General features: G+C 41.9%; 1 protein-coding gene across 4 annotated transcripts in view; it reads right to left on the minus strand.

The window, feature by feature from the left end:
* Positions 1-18,884, minus strand: part of jade2 (jade family PHD finger 2) — a 171,632-nt gene that overhangs the window by 58,451 nt on the left and 94,297 nt on the right. For all 4 annotated transcript variants that reach the window (XM_072263926.1, XM_072263925.1, XM_072263927.1 and 1 more), the window contains exon 8: positions 2,482-2,672. In XM_072263926.1, the coding sequence (XP_072120027.1) occupies positions 2,482-2,672 (191 nt within the window). The remainder of the gene's footprint in view (positions 1-2,481; positions 2,673-18,884) is intronic.

The raw sequence follows: 18,884 nt of genomic DNA on the forward strand, positions 1-18,884 counted from the left end.
GTACAAATTGACGTTAGGGTGCAAGTCCACAGCTCCCTCTAAGTGACAAAGGTACAGAGGATAGTGAAAAAAAGGCTTCTTCAGGCATTAGGCATTGGGTATAAAAGTTAAAGCTGCATGTTACAAATGTACAAAAAAATGGTTAGATTGCATTTAGAGTGTTGTGTTCCGCATGGTGGCCACACTACAGGACGAATACAGTATTTATAGATCAGGGGTCTGATAATGTGCCTGTTCGGGTGACAGACTGTGCAGTCCATTTAACTGAGGTTCTAACAGACATCTTCAACATCTCTCTGGAACAGTCCACTGCCCCCTAAGGCCTCAAGGTGGCCACCATCATCCAGTAGTAACCTGCCTCAATGTCTACCATCCAGTGGGATAGACTTCAACAATCACGAATGGCTTCAGGCGGCTGGTTATGGATTGCATGAAATCCCATTTTCCTGCTACATTGGATCCTATCCAGTTCCCCAATTGCTCAAATCGGTCCACTGATGTTGCCATAGCCTCTGCACTCCACTCCGTTCTGTCCCACCAGGAAAATGGGGCCTCACATGCCGTGATGCTGTTTATTGACTTCAGCTTGGCGTTCAATATAATCATCCCTCAGAGGATGGTGGGTAAACTGTCCTTGTTGGGTCTCAACACCTCTCTCTGTAACTGGATCCTGAACGTCTTGACAGAAAGGCCACGGTCAGTCTGTGTTGCAGAAGCATCTCTAGCTCCATCACACTGTGCACCAGTGCTCCCCGGGACTGGGCGCTCAGTCTGCTGCTGTCCACATGGAGCTGATGCGCGACTGTACCACTACTCCCAGTTCAAATCGAATCACGTTCACAGATGACACAACGGTGGTTGGCCTCATCAACAATGTCGACAAGATGGTGTACAGAGAGGAGCTACTGTGGCTGGTAAAATGGTGCAAAAACAACTTGAGTCTCAAAGTAGACAAGACCGAAGAGATAATGATGGATTTTGGGAAGGTGCGAGCTGACCAGTTTTGCCAAGAGCACCACTGAGAGTGCCCTGACCATCTGACCGCAAAGTCCCCACAAAGGACCGCAAGGCCTGCTGAGAGGATAGCAGGGTCTCTCTTCCATCCATTAGAGATAGTTAACAAAAGCGCTGCAGGCAGAGGGCTATCAGCATTGTCAATGATCCCTACCATCCGTCCAACAATCCCTATCATCAGGCAGGAGGTACCGCAGCATTTGGACAAAAAATGTTAGGATGGGACACAACTTCTTCCCCCAGGCCCTAAGTCTACTGAACTCCCTGCCACCACCAGGGTCTCAGCACATATGAAGCCCCAGTAGCGTTATACTGTTATACTTTTTAACGTGCCACAAATGCATCTTATTACTTGTTAGTTTACGAGCGGTAATATTACTTTGTGTTGTGTGTGGGTTATATGTACTGTGCTTTGCAACTTGGTCTGAAGGAACAGTGTTTCATTTGCAGGTATGCGTATGTACAATGACAGCAGACTTGAGCTTAAACTTGAGGAAGGATGTGGTAGCGATAGTGTAAAAGAGATTCATCAGGAGGTGCCTAGAATGGAGGACTGAGAATAGATAGGTTGTGTTTATTTTCACAATAGGAAGAGGCTGAGGGGCCAACCTTATGCAGTCTCTTTCCTGATTCTCAGATTGGCTAGTTCCCAGAAGATCCATGTCGCCAGAGAGCCACTGTTCTCAGCATGGCTTATACTTCAGGACTAGGCATCGACATTACTCTGAGAATTACCAAGTTTCCTAACTTCAGTTGTAAATGGACAAAGTCCATGCTCCAGTTGGAGACTACCTGGTTACTGGTAATAATCTCTCAGCATCAATCCTGTTAATGCTTCTTTACTCAATTACCTTGTCCCTTGTTACACACACACACTAATACTGATTCAAAGTCTCAGTATGTACTTAACTTGTCACACTACAAGTACATCCTACAGAGGTGCCCAACTGATGGTATTACAGTGTACTTGGCCTATGGCCATGCCTACTTTAGCCCAGGGCAAGGAAAAGGTAGAGATTTTATGTGTTTCTGTGTTTAGCTAAACTGTAGGAATAAATAATTCCTGAGCACAGTTAATGAAATAATGTCACACTGCTTCCAGACATGGCACTATTTTACTCTTTAAACTCACCTTTAAAGAATACCCAACTTCCTTACTGTTAGCACATCAATTATTTCCCTGTGCTTATACATGATTTATATTTGAAATGTGCTCAAAGCTGATTCCTTTCAAGACCAACTAACTCAATCCCAGTTAACAAGAGAAAATAACAAAAATGTGTATCTCCAAATAGCAAAACACGCTAGTTTGTGCAACAACAAATTTATGGCTTCAATCGCAACAAGAAGACAGGCAGGGTAGAAACCTGTCCATATTAAATCTGAATGTCTCTCAGAACATCAGCAAGAATATTTGTCCTTAACTACTGTACTTCCTTCACGAGTTAGAAAGAGTAAATGTGGTACCTGCTTCCTGAAACTCTGCATTCACCAATTCCAACCAGTGGACATCAACTTCATCAAGGTCATAGCGACAAATACTTCTTGGAGAAAACTTTATGTCCACATGGCCAGACTCTGTGGACTCATAGCTGTTTAGAGACGCCAACATTTGCTCGCTGGGAACCAGGAGTGTTTTTTCAAATTCTGGTGAAATCCTACAGGAAGAGCAAAGAAGGTCAAATATTAAACTGCATTCTGTCACAAGCAAATTCACCAGGCACAATTCCAGTATGGACTTTCATTTACATCTGTGTGTTAAGAAAGCCAAGCAGAATTTCGGTGATTTCGGGGAGCTACTGAACAGATATACAAGAGACTTGTCACCAGCCTGTTGATGTACAATGTGGCCCTGAAGAACAAGCAGCACTGAACTGCATTGGCATTGTTTCCGCTGAACAACAATCTACCCTGAAAGATACAATACCAGGCCAATAATAATGCTGATATCATTACCACTATCTAGATCACTAATGTGAACTAGAGATATTTAGTTCACTTAATCTATTTGCTCTTTTATTCACTTCCTCTGTGTTTCTTTTTGCAATTAAATGGGTAAAAACACATTGCTTATCTGATGTATTTGGGGGTTACGTGCAATACTATTCCCAATGCATTTGGGTCTACCCACATATCCTGCACTAAATACACAGTTTGCACACTCTACAGTGTAGCAAAAGCAAAGCCCCAGCAAGTTAAAAGTTTGAGGAAAGCCAACTTCTCCTCAATTCGCTAGATTTATCTCCATTTCATATTCATTTTATTTATTTATAACTTCATCCAACAATACTCTAAATATATGCTGACAACATCTAATTCTGTCACCAGTATCAACCCCATGACAAGACAATATACTCAAATGCAAATTTTCTCCCACTTGAAACCTGCCCGTGGCATTTGCCAAATGTTCCACATCATTACATCAGAAGTTTGCTTACAATTGCACACAATTTGTTTAATCATGAATTATATTTCAAACACTATTGTTTTCATCCTTTATATCGCTTACTTTCACTTCTACATCAGACATCATTTTGACCACAGCTTCATAGAAATGAAACTCTTTTTCAATTTTGATTTCTAAAGCTGACTTCTCTGGTAAGGTCAAGTTCAATCCAACTTTAATTCTCCACTGTCTCAAAGTTTGTTTTCCATACTCCAACTATAGTCAAAGCCATTCATCCATCACTGATTTCCTCATCTTCCAAAAGTCGGTGTCATCATCTATAAAATCTTCTGCTTCTGCAATCTTTTCGAGCTGTGATTTCATTTGGCATTGAATCTCTTTGCTTCTCCTCTGGGTTAATGTTAGTACCTAACACAAGACTGGAAATCTAACTTACAATCTTTTTCTAAAACTGCCTATTTCTTTGACCATATTCACAATATGCCTAAGCACAAAATATTCTGCAGATGCTGGGGTCAAAGCAACACGCACAACACGCTGGAGGAACTCAGCAGGTCAGGCAGCATCCGTGGAAACGAACAGTCAACGTTTCAGGCCAAGACCCTTCGTCAGGCCTGCCGAAGGGTCTCGGTCCGAAACGCTGACTGTTCGTTTCCACGGATGCTGCCCGACCTGCGGAGTTCACAACATTCCTGCTGCTTCATGGCAATTTCTTCATTATATGTGTAGCGCGCACCACATTCAAGATTCAGTGTTCATTTGTCTCTGTTCATTGCTGCCATCCAACCCATTCTGGCTTTGGAGAGACAACATTCAAGGTGAGAAATCTCTCAGTCTGTCAACAGGTATAAATTACACATTTGCTAAGTTGGAATCCGATTTTACACTTCTTTTAACTGTGTTGCTTGGAATGCAGGAAAGGCCAGCGGTTTACCCTTCACAATGATGTATGAGCTTCTTGGGAAGCTATTTCTCTTTTTTTCTTTGGTATTTGCAGAGCTTGTTGTCTTTTGCACATTGGTTTTCTGCCCTGTTAGCTGCGGTCTTCCATGGATTCTATCATGGTTATTAGATTTACTGAGTATGCCCACAAGAAAAAGAATCTCAGGGCTGTATATGGTGACGTATATTTACTTTAATAATAAATGCACTTTGAACTTTGAAGTTAAAGAAAAAGACACTATGACCTGCAGACCAGCTATTAATAAGAGAGCTAAAGAAGCACCTCTTTGGGTCAACTCAAGAACATATTGTTCTTCAGAAAACAAAATAAACAATCTGGAAACCTGTAAAATGGCCTTTGAGAAATCAAGTCCTCTTAAAAAAAACACATGGATAAATACAGATCCTGCAGCTTCGAGAATAAAAGGTAAAATTGTCTTTAAAAATGACTTGAAATAAATAAAACAAAATATAGCTTGATTTGTAATCGCATCATGTCCTATTTATACAGATGGAACCTTAGATTCATAGCAGTAGTGTAGAGGTTGTAGTGGAGTGGGTGTAATCTTGCACATCTTTTGGCTCTGATCTATTTGCATCAAGTAAAAAGGATCACAGAATATGCAAGCAAGCCATAGCTAGTGTGATACCTTCTCAACCTTCATTTGAGAAAAATGTGCAGTTCTTGACAGATCAGCCAGGAGAAATTTCCAACTTTGCTCATTTCTGTTTCCTACCAGCGTTAGAACATAGACCAGTACAGCATGTGATGGGATGTTGTTCCACTTATATAGACTTACTCCACAATCAATCTAACCGTTCCCTCTTACACAGCCCCAAACCCTCTATTTTACTTACAACTATATGCCAAAGAGTCTCTATTGTATCAGCCTCTTCACAACCCTTCGCAGTGCATTCCAGGTGTATACAACTCAACTGTGTAAAAAAAAAAGCCTACCTCTGACATGTCGCCTAAACTTTCCTTCACTCACCTTAAAGAGACGTCCTCTTGTATTGGCAACAAAAGCACTGGCTGTCCACTCTCTGCCTCTCATGATCTTATACACCTCTCCACCTCCTTCTTAACTCAAACCCTTCTGCTAACATTTTGTGATTCATGCACCAAAACACCCATACCACTCTGTACTTCATTCATTTCCAGTCTCTCTCTCTTCAAATAACCTGCCTTTTGATTCCTGTGGCCAAAGTTCATGACCGTACACATCCCCCATGTTAAACTGCATTTGCCAGGTTTCACACAATCACTCAAAGAATGTACAGTATATCCAATGTCCTCATTACAGTATACTGTATCTTTCCATTTATTTTTGCATCAGCAAACTCTGAAACCTCATTTCTTTCCCTCCTTCATGTCATTAATGTAAATAGTGAACAGTTGAGGGCCAAGATCAGATCCCTGTCACACTCCACCAGTCACACCCCCCCGCCTGAAAAGGATTCATTTATTCCAAATTTCTATTTTCAGTGCGACAGCCAAGTTTCAACCCATTCTAACACACAATACCTCCAAAACACTGGGCTTTTGTGCAGTAGCTTTTAATATAGCACCTTGTGAAATGTCTTTTGGAAATCTAAATCTACTGTATCACCAGCTTCCCTTCGGTCAACCCTTCCTGTCACATCGTTAAAAGTACAGAAGAAAATTAATCAAATATGATTTTCTTTTCATGTTGATTCAATTTGATTATGTTCAGCTCTCCTGACTAGTTACCTCCTCTTTGATACTGACACTAATATCTTGTTAACAACAGACATGTAGCTAACTGGCCTGTAGATCTTCTCCTTCCTAGTATTTCTTCACTAAGAAAATCTATGTGTCTTGCATAGATTTAATGTGACTGATTTTGTATGTCTAACATTAAACCATACACCATAGCTCTGGAAATTCAATCTGTTTCACTATTTTGTGCTTTTTTTTCTCTGACATTCACTGGGTTGACTTCGCCACCCAATTTAGTGTTAGAACACTCAGAGGTACATCTCAATACTTCATGCAAGTCACTGTGATCAATGATGTATAGCTGAGATTTACCACATAATTACAGGATCAATTTCACAGTGCTTGCTAAGAGCATAAGAAATAGGAGCAAGAGCAGGCCAAATGATTGACAGTTGATATTTAATTAGTGCTGTAACCTGCAAAGAACCAGCCCAAGTAAGCTTACATTGCCACATTACTGAGCTTTGAATTTTGACAGGTGTTTTTGATTGATACTCTGTACAGTGCTGTTGAGTAATATATTTCCTTCTGGATGTTTTACTATTTTCCTTCAATTCGATGCTTTTGTGATGAATATCCTAATCTGGCATTCACCCCGTTAACAGGCAGTCACTGTTGACCATAGCTGTTTCAACCAATGGCTCTGCAGGACTAGAAGAATTTCTGTGAGGGAACAGATGTAGGTGAATCGCTATAACAGGTGACTGTTACCTTGGACCACACACCTGGCATAGAGCAACAGCTGGCCTGGAATTGCCTCATTTAATCCTAAAAACTGTTACTTTGTTAGGGCAGAAAGAACTGGCTTTGCCATCTATAGTTTCAGTAGAGAGGTGGTGTTGTCAAGAGAAATGCATCACTTGGATAACCCAACTTAGAGTCACTGCTTCAGTGGATTTTATATTGTTGTGTGTTTATAAACAATCCCTTTGATAATTATTTAAATTGCCAAGTTTAAAACAATGCATCAAATTGGTCACTTTGTTAGTTGTGCATATGTTGTCACTTTCTTAATGGATGGGAGACAGCTCCTTCTGGAGAGCTTACAAAACAAAGTTCCTACATGCGCAGGACTTCAAATTTCCATCAGGTTTATAACAATCTCGTAATATTCACACACCAATTGAGGCATCAGCAGTGGAAACGTTCAGTTACAAATCCAAAAGCGTCAACGTCACATGTGAGGTGTTCCTTCCTGGGAACTTGTCTTGCTGGAGGAGCGACACCTCCTATTCTGTCTGAGTAGCCTCCAACTTGATGGCACCAACACAGATTTCTCCAACTTCTGGTAATCCCCTCACTCTTCCCTCTTCTTCATTTCTCACTCTGGCCTCACCTCCTCCTGGTGCCCCTCCTCCTTCCTTGTCTCCCATGATCGACTCCTTTCCTATCAGAATCCTCCTTCTCCAGCCCTTTGCCTTTTCCACCTATCACCCCCCAGTTTCTTACTTCATCCCCCCCGTCCCCTCACCTATCACCTTTGAGCTTGTCCTCCCCCCTGCCGCCCACCTCCTTATTCTGGCTTCTTCCTCCTCCTTTCTAGTCCCAATGAAGGGTCTTGGCCCAAAACATCAACTGTTTATTCATTTCCATTGATGCTTTCTGACCCGCTGAGTTCCTCCAGCATTTTTTTTTTCTGCGTTGCTCTGGATTTCCAGCATCTGCAGGATCTCCTTTCTTTATACTTTATTAGGAGCTTGTGATTGGGTATGTCACTGAAGACTCCAGCAGATTTCTGCAGATGTACCGTGGACAGCATCCTGACTGGTTGCCTCGCTGTCTGGTGTGGAGGCACCAATGCAGGATCGAAGAGAATTCAGGCAAATCAATCAGGGGCATAAGCCTCCCCACCATCGAAGACATCTTCAAAGATGGTGCCTTAAGTAGAAAGCATCCATCATTCAGGACCCACACCATCTGGGGCATGCCCTCTTCTCATTATTACCATCAGGGAGGAAGAACAGGAACCTGAAGACCCACACTCAACATTTTAGAAACTGTTTCTTTCCCACTGCATTCAAATTCTGAACCATCCATGAACTCATGTACATTACCTCACTGTTCCGCATTTACACTACTTTTTTTTATTGTAACTTACAATTTTTGCTATGCCTGCACTGTACTGTACTGTTGCCACAAAACAAATTTCACAACTTACGTCAGTGACAATAAACCGGATTCTGATCTTCTGTCATTGTCAAGTCAAGTCACCTTTTATTGTCATTTTGACCGTAACTGCTGGTACAGTACACAGTAAAAACGAGACAACGTTATTCAGGGCCATGGTGCTACATGAAACAATACAAAAACTACACTGAACTACGTAAAACAACAAAAGAACTACACTAGTCTACAGACCTACACAGGACTGCATCAAGTGCACAAAACAGTGCAGGCATTACAATAAAAGACAATAGGCACAGTAGAGGGCAGTAGGTTGGTGTCAGTCCAGGCTCTGGGTATTGAGGAGTCTGATGACTTGGGGGAAGAAACTGTTACATAGTCTGGTCGTGAGAGCCCGAATACTTCGGTGCCTTTTGCAAGATGGCAGGAGGGAGAAGAGTTTGTATGAGGGGTGCGTGGGGTCCTTCATAATGCTGTTTGCTTTATGGAAGCAGCGTGTGGTGTAAATGTCTCTAATGGCGAGAAGAGAGACCCCAATGATCTTCTCAGCTGACCTCACTATCCGCTGCAGGGTCCTGCGATCCGAGATGGTGCGATTTCCGAACCAGGCAGTGATGCAGCTGCTCAGGATGCTCTCAGTACAACCTCTGTAGAATGTGGTGAGGGTGGGAGGTGGGAGATGGACTTTTCTCAGCCTTCACAGAAAGTAGAGACGCTGTTGGGCTTTCTTTGCTATGGAGCTGGTGTTGAGGGACCAGATGAAATTCTCCGCCAGGTGAACACCAAAGAATTTGGTGCTCTTAATGATCTGTATGGAGGAGTTGTTGATGTTCAGCAGAGAATGGTTGTTCCGTGTCCTCCTGAAGCCAACAACCATCTTTTTTGTTTTGTTCACATTCAGAGACAGGTTGCTGGCTCTGCTCCACAGTCAACAGGGATCATCATGTGAAACAATGCACGGGACAGCTAGGGCTTCCATCCACTGCTTCACAGCTTTAATCTTAAAACAATCTGTGGTGCTACCACAAATAAATATGGCTCCACTAGAAGACCAAGGATCAGTTTTGCAGTTTTAAGGTTTTAAAGTTCCACCAGGATTTGGATAGAGATGATCCTATCCAATTCCTGGTGGAACTCGCCGCCAATCTGTTGAAATATCACTTATAATGTTCACAGAAAAGGAAGAGGAGGATATCCACAATAAAATGTATTACTCATCAGTGTTGGTTGATTGGTGATGCATATAATTGAGGATATTGTCTGCTGGCTGTACTTCTGTTGATATTTAATTAAACTCGTGGAAAGATTCGTTTCAAGTTTTTAAATACATGTTGATTTATAGCAAATTTGTTTTAAATTAATCCAAGACCTCACTTTCTGAACTTCACTGCCCCTTCCCCCAGGTACTTCAATGCCAGTCTGAAAAAAATGGTCATAATTTTAAATCAACTGAGTATCTAAATTTTGGTGGTTCATTTTGTAGGGTGCAATTTGTGGCTTTGCCAAAGATGTTTTGCGTTCAAAAATCTTTTACCTGAATTTTATTTTGCTGCACTTGCATTAGAAGCAGGATTGTCTGCTGTAACTGTTGCCATTCACAATATTATGACTTGTATTTGGGTATGGCTTGTGTAAAGAATCTGGTTTCCCTTGTTGGCATTAAAATTTGAGTTCTGAGTGAATGAATCAATTAAAGTTTCCAATATAGTACAAGACTTGAACTCCTTAAGACTTGGTTGTTAAATTCTCTGAGGTAGCTTTACTAACATAGATTAGCAAAGTACAGACCCTTCTGCCCACAATGTCGTGCTGAACTTTGATCCTACTCCAAGATCTTCCCTCCTGCATAGCCCTCCATTTGTCTTTCATCCATGTGCCTATCTAAGATTGTCTTACGTGCCCCTATTACATCTGCCTCTACCACCATCCCGGGTGTTTTTCCATGCACCCACCACTCTGTGTGTAAACACCTATCTCTGATGTCCTCCCCTATACTTTCCTCCGAAGTGGTACAAGTTTAAATAAAATGAGCTTGCACATGCCTACATCTGAAATAGAATCTCTTACACTCGCTCAGTACCTTGCTCAGCAGCAAACCTTTTGAAATATATATATGGTCTACAAACACGGCAAATAAATATGACTAAGCATGTATAAAGCAAAGTTTCCTCATCAAATCCATTGCTATGATTGGCCACATTATCCATTTTATTATATACTTCACCCTCTACAGCGTTGTTTGTAAAGACTATATTTTGCGAAGTTAGTCAAACATCAAGGTATGTGAACCAAGTGCTCAGAGTAGCTAGTCTGCCTTTACATTCTACATAGCTTTCCAATGACCATTGCTGTTCAATTACTGTTTGAGTAATCTATAATCTAGAGAATGAGAGTTCAAATTACACAATGGCATTTTGAGAATTTGAACGGATTTTATTTTAAAAATTTGGTGTCATTTAAGAACACAAAACAGAAAGCTGTAGGACTGCTGTAGAAATTCATTTGTTTAACCACTGGCTTTAAAGGAAGGACACCTGCCACTTTTAATTGATCTAGATTTCTTGTGACCGCAATCCCACACTAACGTGGCTGACCCCTTGCTGCCCACTAAGTTGTATCAAACCACGACCACAGAACACAGTTGTCTTGTGGGATGCAGAAAGGTGGCTCTCCCACCACTCACTCAAGGCACTAATGATGGGCAATAAACACTGGCTAAACCGGTTCAACACCTATTTCTTGCCATGATGCCACTAGCTCACCAACCATGACGTTCAGAATGACAACTCAAGTGACAATAGATGCTAAAATCTTGAGCAAAAAGGATTCCAGGTAACCTACACCCCTTGTTGAACCTTTCTACACCAACCATTCCACCCAGATTCCCTCTCCCATAGTCACCTTTTCCATTCTCTGTAACCTAGATTGATTCTCCTCTCGTACCAGGTTCCACCTGCCCATCACTCACATACCCTTCTCCCTTGGCTCATCTTTCCTCCCCCCCCACCCCCTTCCCCCGGTTCTATTTGCCCACCATCCTTCCCTTACCTGTTTCCACCTATTCACCTCAAAGCCTCGAACTCAAAACTCCCTCCTTCCCCATAGATGCAGCCTGACCTGCTGAACTCCTCCAGCATTTTGAGTGTGATGCAGTGAACCGAGGCTGGGGCTCACTTGAGGTGACTCTGCCTCAGAGGCAGAAGGTACAGCACCTTTAGACCTTGCAATTCACTACCATCAGCAGATTAATAATCATGTGACAGGAAGAACATTAACTCTTATCAGAACTTTATCCTGGTGATAAACACAACTGAATTCTATGGTGCCAGCTAATATTCCTACCCACAGTCTGAATGTTTGCAACAAGTTCATGGAGCCAGAGATAAATCACCAATAAAGACCTACACGTGCAGAAACATTGACCCTGCAGGGGCTGAGGTCTCAAATTAGAGTTTCCATTGTAAGTTGTTTGATTTTTTATATGAAGTAACTCTTTCAATTACCACCATAGTTGATGGATCTCGTGGTCCTGCAGAGACGTTACAGAGCTACCGGCCACTCACTGAAGCATCACCCATACACCCAACTATACAGATAGCAGCTCAATGGAAACAGAAAGGGTGGTGCTGCAGAAGACGATGTTAAGACCACTGTAGAATATAGTTGTGCTAATAAATGTTTAACAATGACCTTTGACCTTGCTCAGAGTGGTAATGTTTACAAAGCTCCAGTATAAACCTCCTGAATTAGCAAAATAAGCTTGTAAGAGTGAATTCCCTTGAATATGCTGTTTGTTTTTGCAGTAACTATCATTAACAGGTGGTGACCTTTCTTTCAGAGTTGTTTTTTCGTATCATATTTGCTCAGGAAACATGGGGCATCACTCAAGTGCTAATTTACTCTAATCCATTTGCTATTCTCTGTTCAGGATCATATGTAGCCAAGAGCCAAGACCTTAGAATTCCTTGATATTCAGTATACAAACTGAGGGGTCAGGAATTAAACTTTCCATTTTGCCTTAGCCAGTAGATGAACCAGGCCACAGATTTCCGACATTCCCCGTCTCGGCTGTCCCTGTCGCTAACTATCTTTAGTGTAAAGAGGATGGAGACAGATTTGTTCCTTGTTTCAGCCAACACAAGCTATTGGTAGAATCATATTTTTTTTGTAAACTCTTTGGAGCTTCACAGACAAAATTGCCTGGAGATTAAGTATTTGGCAGGGGCTGTACTAACTATCAGGGCAAGAAATCAGATTGCTGTGGATACTACAGGAAATAGCCTTAGTGGCAGGAAATCTTGGAGTTCCTCCTAAACGACTGACATTTACATAATACTTAATGACGCCAATTTACTGAAACTAACAAAAAATTATAAATGCTTTTAAATGAGGGAATGGTGTTACTTTTATTCCCTTTTTTAAAAACCTTTTCCAAATATAATTTTATAATTCTATTATAATAATCAGTTTCCACTTAAGTGTGATATCTGTAAAGTGTTTTGTGCATAGTATATGGTGGAGTTCACAATTTTTGACTTCTCAAACAATGTAGCTGCACAGGATGGAGCCTTCAGCTTCCTTCTAAATTATATACACAATAAACTTTTAAGTTGTTAATACTGATAGATACTGGTACTCTGATTCAGAACATATTGATCAGCCGGATAACTTGAACATGGAATATGTATAATGTTTTTTCAAACATCATCCCCATAAATTCAAAATAGGACAAGACAACTAATATCCTTTAGCCTTGAACATTAGTTTATCTAGTTTTGGGGTTATATGTAGCCAATAGATTCAACTTCCAATGTACAAGGCTGGGTTAGGTGCTGGGTGGCAAGCCCTACAGCATGTCTTATCCATGGATGAGTGGGCTCTCTGATTCTGAAGAGCTGTCATGAAATTCAACTGATCAATCATCCAGTGGCTCATTTAGGTGTCCGGATGAAAGGTTCAACCTGAAACCATGACTGTCTATTTCCTTCCATTGATGCTGCCTGACCTGCCCAGTTCCTCCAGCACTTTGTGTGTGTCACAGCCTAAAATGCATCACTTTGCGCTTGTCTGAGCTAAATTCTATTGCCATTCCTCTGCCCACTTTTTAGCTGATCTGGGTCCTGCTGTAACCTTAGACGGTCTTATGGTCATATGGTCTTTCTCACTGCCTACCACACCACCAGTCCTTTTCCATAATTACCTTGAAACTACTGCCAATATCATCACTATGCAAAGTATTCCCCTACACAAACCTCTGTCTCATTCTCTAGTAGGAGATCTAACATTGCACTCTCTCTAGTTAGGATCTCCATTTATTAATTAAGGAAACTTTCCTGAACACATTTGACAAACTCTATTCCATTCAGCCATTTTACAGTATAGAACACAGAACAGTACAGCACAGGCCCTTCAGCCCACAATGTTGTGCCAACCCTCAAACCCTGCCTTCCATATAAGCCCCCACCTCAGATTCCTCCATATACCTGTCTAGTAGTCTCTTAAACTTCACTAGTGTATCTGCCTCCACCACTGACTCAGGCAGTGCATTCCACGCACCAACCACTCTCTGAGTAAAAAACCTTCCTCTAATATCCCCCTTGAACTTCCCACCCCTTACCTTAAAGCCATGTCCTCTTGTATTGAGCAGTGGTGCCCTGGGGAAGAGGCGCTGGCTATCCACTCTATCTATTCCTCTTATTATCTTGTACACCTCTATCATGTCTCCTCTCATCCTCCTTCTCTCCAAAGAGTAAAGCCCTAGCTCCCTTAATCTCTGATCACAATGCATACTTTCTAAACCAGGCAGCATCCTGGTAAATCTCCTCTGTACCCTTTCCAATGCTCAATGCTTCCACATCCTTCCTATAGTGAGGTGACCAGAACTGGACACAGTACTCCAAGTGTGGCCTAACCAGAGTTTTATAGAGCTGCATCATTACATCGCGACTCTTAAACTCTATCCCTCGACTTATGAAAGCTAACACCCCATAAGCTTTCTTAACTACTCTATCCACCTGTGAGGCAACTTTCAGGGATCTGTGGACATGTACCTCCAGATCCCTCTGCTCCTCCACACTACCAAGTATCCTGCCAGTTACCTTGTACTCTGCCTTGGAGTTTGTCCTTCCAAAGTGTACCACCTCACACTTCTCCAGGTTGAACTCCATCTGCCACTTCTCAGCCCACTTCTGCATCCTATCAATGTCTCTCTGCAATCTTTGACAATCCTCTACACTATCTACAACATCACCAACCTTTGTGTCGTCTGCAAACTTGCCAACCCACCCTTCTACCCCTAAATCCAGGTCGTTAATAAAAATCACGAAAAGTGGAGGTCCCAGAACAGATCCTTGTGGGACACCACTAGTCACAATCCTCCAATCTGAATGTACTCCCTCCATCACCACCCTCTGCCTTCTGCAGGCAAGCCAATTCTGAATCCACCTGGCCAAACTTCCCTGGATCCCATGCCTTCTTTCTGAATAAGCCTACCGTGTGGAACCTTGTCAAATGCCTTACTAAAATCCATATAGATCACATCCACTGCACTACCCTCATCTATATGCCTGGTCACCTCCTCAAAGAACTCTATCAGGCTTGTTAGACATGATCTGCCCTTCACAAAGCCATACTGACTGTCCCTGATCAGACCATGATTCTCTAAATGCCTATATATCCTATCTCTAAGAATCTTTTCCAACAGCTTTCCCACCACAGATGTAAGGCTCACTGGTCTATAATTACCCGGACTATCCCTACTACCTTTTTTGAACAAGGGAACAATATTCGCCTCCCTCCAATCCTCCGGTACCATTCCCATGGACAACGAGGACATAAAGATCCTAGCCAGAGGCTCAGCAATCTCTTCTCTCGCCTTGTGGAGCAGCCTGGGGAATATTCCATCCGGCCCCGGGGACTTATCTGTCCTAATGTATTTTAACAACTCCAACACCTCCTCTCCCTTAATATCAACATGCTCCAGAACATCACCCTCACTCATATTGTCCTCACCATCATCAAGTTCCCTCTCATTGGTGAATACTGAAGAGATGTATTCATTGAGGACCTCGCTCACTTCCACAGCCTCCAGGCACATCTTCCCACCTTTATCTCTAATCGGTCCTACCTTCACTCCTGTCATCCTTTTTTTCTTCACATAATTGAAGAATGCCTTGGGGTTTTCCTTTACCCTACTCGCCAAGGCCTTCTCATGCCCCCTTCTTGCTCTTCTCAGCCCCTTCTTAAGCTCCTTTCTTGCTTCCCTATATTCCTCAATAGACCCATCTGAGCCTTGCTTCCTAAACCTCATGTATGCTGCCTTCTTCCACCTGACTAGATTTTCCACCTCACTTGTCACCCACGGTTCCTTCACCCTACCATTCTTTATCTTCCTCACCGGGACAAATTTATCCCTTACATCCCGCAAGAGATCTCTAAACATTGACCACATGTCTATAGTACATTTCCCTGCAAAAACATCATCCCAATTCACACCCGCAAGTTCTAGCCTTATAGCCTCATAATTTGCCTTTTCCCAATTAAAAATTTTCCTGTCCTCTTTGAGACTCCCAATTATTATGTGCAAAGTTAAAATCACCTACTATCACAACCTTACGTTTCCTACAACAGTCTGCGATCTCTCTATAAACTTTGCTCCTCTAAATCCCACGGACTATTGGGTGGTCTGTAATTCCGTTAACATGGTAACCCCCTTCTATTTCTCAATTGACCCATACAGTCTCAGTAGGTGAACTCTCCAAGCCTGTCCTGCCTGAGCATGCCGAAACATTTCCCCTGGCTTGTAATGCCACACTCCCGCTCTAACATGTCTGAAACAGCAGAACCCCAGAACGACGAGCTGCCAGTCCCGCCCGTTCTGTGACCAATTCTCACCAATGGCTACAGTGTCATAATTCCATGTCCACAGCTCAAATGCATTTCCTACAACTCAGAACATTCGTCCTACCATGCCCAACCTTTCCATTCCTGGCTTTGTATGTAGGCTTAAAGACATCTTTCCCCACAATCACTCCGCTATCTGCTTTAACGCTCTGGGTCCCATCTCCCACATTTCTAGTCTAATTCCACCCCGCCCCCATGCAACACTAGCCAACCTACCCACAAGGATTTTAGTCTCCTCCAGTTCAGGTACAAACTGTCTTGTCTGTACAAGTCCCACCTTCCCTGGAAAAGAGCCCAATGATCCACAAGTCCACAAGTCTGAAGCTCTCCATCCTATGCCAACTCCTTAGCCATGTATTAAACTATATAATCTTCCTAGTTCTGGCCTCAGTAGCATGTGGCACAGGTAGCAATCCTGAGATCACAACCCTGGAAGTTCTCTCCTTTTACTGAGCACCTAAACTCAGATTGCAGGACCTTGTCAACCTTCGTAACCATGTCAATGGTATCAATCTGAGCCACAACTTCTGGCTGCTCACCCTCCCACTTAAGAACGCTATGGATTCAATCCAAGACCCTGGCACCCTGAAGGCAACACACCATCCCGGAATCTTGTTCTCGTCCACAGTCATGGGGAAATGGCACAGAAGCAGCCGAGGCCAGCAGAGAGCTGCTGAACTGAATGGTGCGGCAAGTTTAAAGGGCTGAAAGCCTACTCCTGCTCCTAGTTCCTTGTGTTTAATTCACCAAAACCCAATGGTCAAAGCAGGCAAGAAGGCTAAATGAATGTTTTATCTTTGGGGGACTGGAGTATGAGAGAAAAAAAATCAACTACATTATCAGTTACGTAGTCTTGGTTAGGATCTATCTGGTACACTTACATCTTCAGTAGATATAAAGTAGCTATGAAAGTGGGACTGCAAAGATTCACCTGATAACTCCTGAGAGTTCAATTATTAAATTAAATTATGTAAATGTGGGTTGCATTTTCGTATATTTGGAAGATCAGAGGAGCAATCTAATATCATTATTACAATGATTAATGGATCCAACAAAGAGCCTATTTATCAAGTGAGGAAGCATACAGAAATAATTCATAATTTCAAGGCTCAGTTGTTCAGAAAAGAATTTAGGAAGCAACTTATTAAATCAAAGTAAAAATGTTAAACTCAATTTCCACACAGGCTGTGGAGACTGGGCCTACAGACATCCCCCAAGACTGCGATGAACAAGAACTTTCTTGAATAAATATTGAGGGGTGTGGATTAACAGTGAGTAAACACAAACTAGGTCTAAGTGCTCCGACGAAGTAAGTGGTTAGCAAAACCAGTTCAAAGGGCTGAATATACAGCAATGCAATAATGAGGGATATTGTTCAAAGAAAACACTCTCGTTTCTTTGAAATAGCTCTCCATGGGATTTTTCACATCCAGAGAGGGGAATCAAGACCTAAGTTTCACATCTCATATAAAAGATGGTAACTCTAGTATTGCAGTTAGTCCCAAGTATAGCACTGGAATTATCAGTCCACATTAGGACCTCAAGTGTCTTTATACTCATACTTTATACTTTATTGTCACCAAACAATTGGTACTAAAACGTACAATCATCACAGCGATATCTGATTCTGCGCTTCCCACCCCCTGGATTACAAATATTAAATATTAAAAATAGTAAAAATTAGTAAATATTAAAAATTTAAATTATAAATCATACATAGAAAATAGAAAAATGGAAAGTAAGGTAGTGCAAAAAAACCAAGAGGCAGGTCTGGATATTTGTGTCTGTGTAATTAGCCAGCATTGAAAACTGAGAATATAAAATAATTACCTCCGCAAGGACTACCTTAAAATTACAGACGACTTGTATTTTGCCCAAGTGTACAATTTTACCGCAGTAAATTTTGTTTGAAGCGCAAACAATGGAAGCAGGTCACATTCATTCACATGACTGTCAAAAACTGCAAGGACGCTGATCTATGTTTGTCACCAAAACATGAAAACTTGACTTCAAATGGATGTCATCAGCAAGGTCAGCAAAGCATTTACAGCCCACCTCTAATTGCCCCTTGAAGAGAGTGGGACAGACAGGTGAATCCCATTGCTCTGAGGTCTGGAGTCACAAATGGCTTGGACCAGGTTAAAAAGAATCAGAATCAGGTTTATTATCACTGGCATGTGACGTGAAATTTGTTAACTTAGCAGCAGCAGTTCAATGCAATACATAATCTAGCAGAGAAAAAAATTATAAAATAAAAACAATAAATAAACAAGTACATTGATTACATATGTTGAATAGATTTAAAAAACATGCATAAACAGAAATACTGTATATTTAAAAAAAAGTGAGGTAGTGTCCAAAGCTTCAATGTCTGTTTAGGAATCGGATGGCAGAAGGGAAGAAGCTGTTCCTGAATCACTGAGTGTGTGCCTTCAGGCTTCTGTACCTCCTACCTGATGGAAACAGTGAGAAAAGGTCATGCCCTGGGTGCTGGAGGTCTTTAACAATGGATGCCGCTTTTCTGAGGCATCACTCCCTAAAAATGTCCTGGGTACTTTGTAGGCTAGTGCCCAAGATGGAGCTGACTAGATTAAAAACCTTCTGCAGCTTCTTTCGGTCCTGTGCAGTAGCCCCTCCATACCAGACAGTGATGCAGCCTGTCAGAATGCTCTCCACGGTACAACTATAGAAGTTTTTGAGTGTATTTGTTGATATGCCAATTCTCTTCAAACTAATAAAGTATAGCTGCTGTCT

This window comes from Mobula birostris, chromosome 7 (genome assembly GCF_030028105.1).
Source record: "Mobula birostris isolate sMobBir1 chromosome 7, sMobBir1.hap1, whole genome shotgun sequence".
NCBI classification, from domain to species: domain Eukaryota; kingdom Metazoa; phylum Chordata; class Chondrichthyes; order Myliobatiformes; family Myliobatidae; genus Mobula; species Mobula birostris.